We start from the raw sequence: 9,154 nt of genomic DNA, 5'->3' as shown, positions 1-9,154 counted from the left end.
TGCCCTCTGCCTTGACTGCTATTAAAACAATGCACAAAATGTTTTTAAGGGTGTTAGAATTGGAAATAGGCCCTGAGGGTCATTTCAATAATGCCTACAGCAGGACAGGATGGCTGTGGATTCCTGGCTGAACAAATGTGGAAATATTATCAGGGATGTTTGCTATACATCCATGTCAACAGCATCGAACATGCAAGACAAATATATCCACCTTCAGCCTGCTCCTTGCTGCTCCCTACGCCAACTCCCTGCTGTTCCTCCCCATCACGTGGCTAAATAGCAGGCACCCCATCATGTGAAAACATGTACATACATGGGACAGGAGCAGACATGTGCCTCGGATCATGGGTCAGGGACCTAGGCAGATGCACCTGCAACACATGATGGCATATAATGGCAGAAAGGAAGGTGCGTGTAGTTTTGGCATACTTCAGGAAGAGGCTCTTGGCCTCCAACTAAACCCACTGTATCTTTTTGTGTATTCTGCTATAGGAGGCATATTGAGCTAGTCTAAAGGTAGTTACTACATCAGAGCCATGACAAGGAAGAGAAAAGGCATTATCCGGGTCACTGAGTGTAGCACTGTGACAAAAACCATTTCTACCACTGAAAATGAAGTCTGTGGTTTGCTCTGGCCACATTCTGTGATGCAGAGGCCTTGGGCTCACTCATATTGCTGATGTTTGGTTGCCACTTTGATTCCAGCTCGCAGTCACCACAGAGCTCCCACCAAAGGGCAGGAGCGGGAGCCAACTGGAAAGAGGCACCTGGCACAAACCTTTCTAGAGGTCTCACGTATAGGCAGGGCCCACATGGATAAGAACAGATTGAGGTATTATGTACTCATGTCTTGTTTAAAGAACTATAAAAGCACAGTGACCATGCAGATGGCATTAGTATGTCTATTTGGAATATGCCTGTGTTAGCAGGGAATGAATGAGCGAACCCCTACACGAAGAGTTAACTACTACAGGGAAAGGGAAACCATCCAATAGAAAGGCTGGGGCAAGCAAAAGTCCCTATAGAAAGGTTTGGTGTGAAATACACACCACAATGGGCTTTAGAGAAAAACTTTATCATACAGTATTATGCAAATTCATTTATTTATGCAAGTTTATGCATCACTAACAGGAAAGAAAAATTCATTATTGTGTTTTCAACTTATCACATGAAAGGTTATGTACGTCAGCTAAATCCTGTCTGGGATCATTAATTTAAATGATTAGTCAAAGGCCGATTTGTTAATTTGTGTTTCCCTGGATCTGATCGAAGCCGATAGCATGCACATGGAGCCCCGTCTTCTTTCCTAAGAGTTAAGGGAAACTGCGGCCAGCGGCCCAGAGCACACGCCCGCCGGAAGACTGCCGGGTGGGACCCCGGGGGTCTCCAAGCCCCGTTCCGCGCTGCAGGCAGCCCGGAGCCCTGCCGGGCCGGGACGACGGGCCGGTTGCCTCAGGGGAGAAGGAGGTGGTATGAAGTGGAGGGAAGCGCGGTCAGTTACTGGGCCGCGCCGCGGAGAGCGCCTTTGCTGCCTGGGGTGGGGCTGGTGCCGGTTAATAAACCCTTGTCGGTAACCGAAGCGAGCCGCCGAGAGGCCACCACCCGCCCCAGTGCTCTGCCTGGGGGCCGGAGGGCGGGGGCGGCCACCCCCTCAGCCCGGCCCAGTCCGGTCCCCGGAGGCGCCGGGGCTGCGTCCCCGCGCAGGGGGCGCGGCGCTGAGCGCGCTGCACGCCGGGAGCCGTAGTCTCTCCGCGGGCCGAGCGTCCGAGCCGCAGCACCGGGCGTAAGCCGAGGGGCAGCGCACCCCGGCGAGGGGGGAGGGCGGCGTGAGCTCGCGGAGTTCCTGGCCGACCCGTCCTGCCATGCTGGCGGCAGAGAAGTGCCACCGCCCGGTGGACTGGCAAGAAAACGCGCGTACTTCGCGTTCCGGCGCCTCCCTTCTCCCTGCGGGGCGAGGGACTGGGGCGCTCTCCTTTGAGCCTCCCTCCACAGCCGTGCGGATGGTACGTCCCGCCGGAGGCTGGGGGGCCCCCCACCCCCCCCAGCCGGCTCGGCAGGCTCCATGGCCGGTCCTGCTCAGTCCGGGCGCTGCGTGAGCCCGCCCTCCTTGCTCTTAGAAGCGCTCTCTCCATTGGCTGCGTCCGGGAGCTCTTGCCAATCAGGAAGCGGCTATCATGGAGGAAGGGAATAAATACAAGATGGCTGCTCGTATAAAACCAGGCATTGGGCTTCGCCCCGGCGATGGGGGAATAGAAGCTTTAACTCGTGCTCCGAGGGTTGTGCACTATTCCCGCCCGCGCCGCTGCTGCCCCCCCAGGGGGAGCGGGACTCTGATCGTTGCCGGCTACAGCTGCGCTCAGCCGCTCCCCGCGGATCACCGGCGGGGCCGAGGCCGGGTGCGGCGCCCGAGAGGCCCGAGCTAGGCCCTGCGGTCTCCTCCCTGGGAGAGCGGCGCCGGCCTCCCCCCCCGCCTGCTGTCCCGCCGCTCGCCTCCAGCGAGGCCCAGCTCCGGACGGCCATGGCCGTCTCCAGGTCGGTAGGACGCGGGAAGGGTGGCGGAAGGAGGGCCGGCAGCGGCGGCCCGGAGTCCCCGGCCCTCCGTGTGGCCAGGCTTCGGGGGGTGCGGGGGTGGAGTGGGGTGGCCGGTTTCCACCTCCTCTCGCTTTGGGAGCCTGCGGCGGCCTCGTCGCGGTGTCCGTGCTCCTCGGCGGCATGGGCCGCCTTGGTAGGGTTTGGGGGTGCCTGCGTGCTCCGGCGCCTGGGTTTGCTTCCTGGCCTGGGGTAGCTCCCGTGCCTGGCGCACACAGAAGCCCCGTCCCTTCCTCAGGCCTCTGCTTGGGGCCTCTCAGGCTTCCTCTTGAATTCGACGCCTTCGTTTTGTTGGCCAGTCCTTCTTTGGGTTAAACTGCTAGGGAATAGGGGATAACGATATCGAGTCTCAAAAACTGGCAAGAAACCGTTTTGCCTTTCAGAGCACTTAGTTGTAAAGTAACAGAAATAAAGCAGGCTTCTATGCAGAAAAGTGATTCGTGTGTTCTGGCTCAGCCTCAAGATGTTGGGTAGTATCTGCTTACACACATGTGCGTTGGGGTGTGCCAGCGTTTAAAATATTCACAGATACAGAGGCATGTCTTAATAGAGCTGTTTTATAAAAAATGCTGAGCACAAATTCCTGCCATCTTTTTTTTTTTTTTTGGTGTGTGTGTGAAATAAGTATGTTAAGCTTCCTAACAGGATATTTGAAACCATAAATCCAAATTAACCTTGTGATAGATTAGCTTCAAGTCACGTGTTGGGTAGTATCTGTACTTCTGAAGTGCTGTAACAAAAGTAAATTCTGTTTCTGAAGCTCAATGTGAATAGCTTACAATTCTATGTAGCAAAGTAAAGGTGTGCACCTCTATAGCGGAAATCTGTTATTAATCAAAATTTATAGTAGCAATACACCTTTTAAGACTTCTGGTAGCAGGTGTTTTAGTTTGAGCTTTGTAATTTCTGCAGACTATCCCTTTATCTTACTCTACTGTTATTTTTTGTTATCTGTTAGTTTGGTTGTTTTTTTCAAAGGTGTCCATAAGAATCTGGAAGTAGTAAGGATTGCTGTGACAAGACTACTATGTCCATTGAAATAATACTGTAAGCCATCATGTAAAACAGAGTAGCAGTCTAATTACCTTAGGTCTGGGGCAGTCTGCTTAAACTGTGCTAATGTACGTGTGATACAGGGGCTAACTGGAATATCAAGATACAGTTTTTCAGCTGTATGCTGAAGTCGTGTCTACTATAAAGATTGGTTTCACATTGTTAACAGTGTTTCTGTAAAACCACGTGTGCTTAGTGAAAAGCAGTAGTGCTCTATGCAAAGATTTAGTTAACACCTGTTTGGTCTGCTAACTGACAGGAAAAAAAATACTTTGGATAAGGCTTGTTCTAAGCTTCAGTGGGGAGCACTAAAAAAGTTGGTGTGTTTATTAATATTGCATGTGATACATTGCTTCAGAGTACAGTTTTAAGATCAAAATGTTACACAAGTTGAATGTATGGTATAGAACTTCACTAAAGGTGCTGTAGTACTTGTGAGTTGGTATAGAATTGTTTCAATTCCATGTGTAAATTAGGTAAAATAATTGCACATTTTGGAGTGTTGTAATATCTTGGCTATTCCTGGCAAACTCCAGTGTTTCTATAATTGTAAGAAGTGATACTGTGTAAATTTAGCCTCGTGCATGTTTTTTAATAGATAGAGCAAAACCTGTCTGTATCCCTTTGAAGTTACACAGCAACTCTTGACAAATGAACCTTTTGGCCGTTGGGCCATAGGAACACTGATGATACAATGCCAGTGCTGCTTTTGCAAATAAAAGAAATCTTGTCTTCACCTTTTATTTCAGAACACTGGATTTCTAAGGTCCTTTCCTTTCAGACATGTAATTATGTTTCTGTAAAGGGTGTAGTTGTTCCAGCTTCTGTACCAGCTTCATTTAATTGCAGAGATCTGCACTTTTCCTCTAGGTAGTTACAGTTGCATTATATATTTTGAAGGACCAACATAATACTTCATTGTTGAATGGTTCTAACTATACAAGGGTAGAGAGTGAGGGAGAAGTTGGTTCAAATTAATCTTTCTCCAAGGATCACAGTATTTGCTGAGTGTGTACCAAACACTGATATTAACAAAAAGCTTAATTAGGGTTAGTTCTGTATTGGAACCATATTTTAAAAAATAACCATTTTTGTAGGGGGGAGGAAGGGTATTTTTACATTCTCAAAACAGTAAATTATCAAGTGGTTGTTTTCCTAGTAAAGCTTTGCTTCTGCTGTTTGGCCAATTGAAAACCTTTCTCAAAACCCTAGTCTGTTCAGGAAGACCTGAACAAATATAGGGAATGCTTTGAAATATTTCAAAATTTGAGAATTTGCAGCTTTGTTATTAATAAGATCATCTTAAAAATAATTGTCACTTATTTGTAATCTATGGACAAAAGAGATTTTGGTATTTTATTCTGCATTATATGTATACATGCTCATTTTAGAGTCTGCTATTACACGGACTGAAGACCTGCTTCTATATAACATTTCTGTGGTGATACATTAGAAAACAGACCTAAAAGCAGAACAGTAGATACCTCATACCAAAAGATGTTGCAGAATAGTTGCTTCATATATGCTCATCTCTTTGGTAGTTTTATGCTGAAAAGACTAATGAACACCATCCTCCAGAAGTATGTATAGGTGGGTGGGAAGATTGATGTTCTTTCTGTGAATGTGCAAGCTAATTTTGTAGGCTTTATCTCCTGTCTCTGGTCTTAAAAGTATATATGAAGTACTGTAATGTTTGCATAACTAATAAAAAGAATATAATTCTTGATAGCGGAACTGAGAAGGAAAAAAGGAAGTGAAAAATTTTGCTTTAGCTTCATTCCTACAAAGCATATGATCCAAGTGAATAAATACAATGGCTCACTAGTGATCTTTTGATATACTTTAGATGAAAAAATAATACTGCCAGTTTATGGGAAATAACAATGCTTATAGGTTACTCGGCGTGATTGAGTTTCAGTAGATAAGAAAGTGTTGATAGTGCCTTTCAATATCTAATAAAACTTTTTTCCCAGTGTCTTTATCTGTTCAAATGCACCTCATGTATCAGTATTCCAACACCAGGGCTGTTAATGGCTTTCTCCTATTTTTGATGGACTTCACTGTACAAAGAAGAACAAATATGCTTTTAAAATGTGATGAAATGCATGAAGCTGGTAAGATGCATTAGGAATAAACAGTTTGATTTTAATAGGTATTTTAAGTTCACCCTGAAATACCTTAAAGACAACCTACCTCTTCAGGGTATTTTCAAGGCACTTCCTTAAGCAAGTGTGGGAGAGCATAACAACTTGCTGCTCTTGCAAGGATTCTTAATTTGGTCCATGTAAGTTTAATAAGAGTTTCTAGAGTTTTCTGTGTTTTCATTTACTTGGATTTGTGTGTAACTGGTCATATGTAGATTAGGAACTTAGGGGTTTTTTTAAAAAAAAAAATTATGTCAGAAGGCTATGATAGTAAAGCTCTGGGAAAATAAGTGGGCCTCGTATGTTGCTCTTGGCTGTTGAAGTGTAGGGCTGTGACTTCCCAAGAACAGATGGCTGCACTGGCTGGCATCATCACTTATGTAACAGTTCAAGTTTAATACTGCATCATTGGTAGGTTGAAGTTCTTACAAGGTACCAAAATTATCCAAAATCTCTTTCATGGGCCCTATGTACCTTTTAGAAATGTTCTTTTGGTGTTATTGCAAATTTTCTAAAGAAAGGAATCAGCTTCTAGCTTGTTTGGAAGGTATTACTTCATGGCTGCTCTTGCATGAAAAGCAAGGGTTAAACTGAACAAGAAGTATGTTTTCATTATTACTTAAAGGCATATGCCTGTTCCATCAGAATAGGTAGACACTCTCTAACCAATGCGATTACAGGAGTTCTGACTCAAAGCAGGGGAAAAAATAGTGTAACTCTTCTCTCATTGATGGAGAGTAACTCGAAGACCAGAACTGTGGACTGCCTTCCCTGTTGTTGTTTGTGGGAGGGAATGCCAGCATAGTCATGGGAAGGGGGGAAGCAGAAGTAGCACGTGCACTGCTGCCCAAATGAGATAGAGCTGTAAAATTTCTCAGACACTTAGCAGACTGAAATGAAACTTGAAAGTCAGGATTGCGCTCTGATAAGGATTCTAACCTGCTCCGGCAGCTAGAAATGGAATTCTTACTAAAGCATTCCCTATATAACTTGTTGATACACTTCTTGTGTTACTATGTCTTTACAGCTGTTTTAATTTCCTATTCTTTTTCACAGCTTTTGTAACGTAATTAGTCATATGGTTTTGGGCTGGATTGGTGGATGTAGATACATATGTAATAGTTTACAAATAAAACTTGTACAGCCTAATGCTATGGATCATATATGAAATATACATTGCATATGGAATTAATTATACTAATTTTAGCATTCAGTTGGCTTCCATATGCAGTATATAATATTGTGAACGGTGTGGTCATGGAGGTCTTGTTTCATTCCAGGTGTCCCTTCCACTGCTCTGTAGGAAACAAGAAGACTCCTCTGTTGTCCACAGCAGCACCTTCATAACTGTTTACTCTACAGGCTCTCACCTATGAGAAGTAAAATGACAATCCATTCTTTGTGTATCATCACACTTTGTTCTGAATTTTGTTCAGTGATTTTTCTCTTGCTTGATGATTGTATATTGGAAAGCTGATTACTTGATTATTTAACAGTTTATGTGTGCTTTAGTAGGGGCTTGGGTTATTTGAGCTGTGAAGCTGACCAAGCTGGGATTTGACCAAATGATGAAACACCACCAAAGGATTATCAGGTCAACAAGAAAAGCTAAGACATCTCCATTAGAGCTTAGGTTGAATTTCACAGTGTGTCAACCCTTGTCAAGTCTAAAATTTAATTTAGTGTTGTTTTCTAGGTTTCTGGGCTATTTCTGTACTAAGAAATAGTGCCTGGGAGGAAGCTCCTGGGTGTTGAAATGCGATTTATACTGTGAACTCATAGGAGTATTCTCTTCTGATGGGTGCTAGCTAGCAGTTTTCCAAAGAGCTCTAGGCAGAGTTTGACGTTAGAGTCTTCGAGGGACTACACCACTAAGGGTTTTTTGTACAGTCACACAATTTTAATGGGTTAGAATATATGCTTAGATAGTTATGTGCTGTTCTGTACCAGTCGGCATTTACTGTCGGAGGCTGCTCCCTGGCCAGTTAAACATACTGGCACACACATAGGTGTAAGTCCAAACAGATCACTTCAGTGGCAGCAGTGATCAGTTCACTGTCCCTTTAAAGCCTCAAGTCATTGAAATCAACAAATTGGAAGTTTTCCCATCTGAAGTCCTGTGAGAACCCAGTCCAGTCAGAATGCTTACACTGGGATGATCAGGATCTTTATACAATTCATCTGCTTTTGGAAATATTTTGGAGATGCTGTTGATAACCTCTGTGTCTTGACCTGGTCATTAACTGTCCTGCTACTAGTTTTCTAATTCCTCTGTAGCTGAAGGGCTTTCAAATCCACATCATCCAGTTTCCTCAGGAGTCCCATAAGGTTCACTTTAAGTATTATGATAACTGTCCCTTGAAATGGAGATCAGCCCTCTCTTTGGACACATACCTTTAGGCAGCAAAGAACTGAGGATTAACATGAAAAACAGAACAGGTCATTTGTTGCAACATTGCCTACTGTGCCTGGGTACAGTCATGTATAACTTAGTTTAATGCTGAATATGCAAAACTGATTGAAAAGCAGTGACTAGAACATGGAATAGCTGTGCTACCTGGAGAGTCCTACTGATTCAGTTGTGGTGGCTCTTTTGAAAGTACTTGTGTTTGTCCTTTGTAATTTTTTATATTGTGATCTTTGCTGCAATAATGCACTGGAAGAGCAAAAGGCTTTTGTTATGTTATGCTTAGTGACTGGGGGTCAATAATTTTTTTCTGTGTATTTTTATTCACAAAACTCCCTTTAGTTAACTGAACTAAACCTGTATGCATAATCATTCTGTGTAACAGTGTTGATTAGAGAGATGATGTTCCTCTTCATGACAGCCGATGTTGCTATTCTGATTAATAACAATGCAAATGAAATTGTTTATGGTTAGAATTATTCTTGCCTGCAATCTTTCATTAAGAATTGAGGAGGGGGGCAGGATGGACTGTTAGATAAAATTGTTTCAGTGGTAGTAGTGTAGTGGTCAAAGAATCTGTTCCACCCACGGGGTGGGTGTTCCAGTTGATATGCTGATCGCAGACCTGCTGGTTAATCTTGAGTATCTCTCAGGTGGTTCTGTTCTGAAAGCAAGAATTCCAGCTTTAGTCTTTTCAAAACTAGTGTACTTTAATGAAATGCTGTGGGTTTGATGACTTGCAGTATTTATGTGGGGAGTATTCACTTGCCTAATCTAGGTCTCTGGTGCCGTTTTAGATGGTATGATGTGTCCTTCCCACTTCAGAATGACAAGGATCTCCTGCATCCTGTGTCATGTCTCTTGACCACATGTGGATGACTCATTCTGAAGTGTCTCAAGTGCTACTCGATGCCAGTTCTTAAGCACCTGAATTGATGTCTGTGGCAGAAACATTTCTAAT

The 9,154-nt window shown here is 44.2% G+C and overlaps 1 protein-coding gene across 1 annotated transcript in view; it reads left to right on the top strand.

The window, feature by feature from the left end:
• The first annotated feature begins 2,181 nt into the window (after positions 1-2,181).
• The window catches only part of BTAF1 (B-TFIID TATA-box binding protein associated factor 1), a 47,219-nt gene continuing 40,246 nt past the window's right edge, over positions 2,182-9,154 (top strand). The window contains exon 1 of the mRNA XM_074830978.1: positions 2,182-2,532. Coding sequence (XP_074687079.1) covers positions 2,519-2,532 — 14 coding nt within the window. The 5' untranslated portion in view covers positions 2,182-2,518. The remainder of the gene's footprint in view (positions 2,533-9,154) is intronic.

The sequence above is a fragment of the Strix aluco genome, chromosome 7 (assembly GCF_031877795.1).
Source record: "Strix aluco isolate bStrAlu1 chromosome 7, bStrAlu1.hap1, whole genome shotgun sequence".
Lineage (NCBI taxonomy): Eukaryota > Metazoa > Chordata > Aves > Strigiformes > Strigidae > Strix > Strix aluco.
This window is presented reverse-complemented; position numbering and strand designations above follow the sequence as displayed.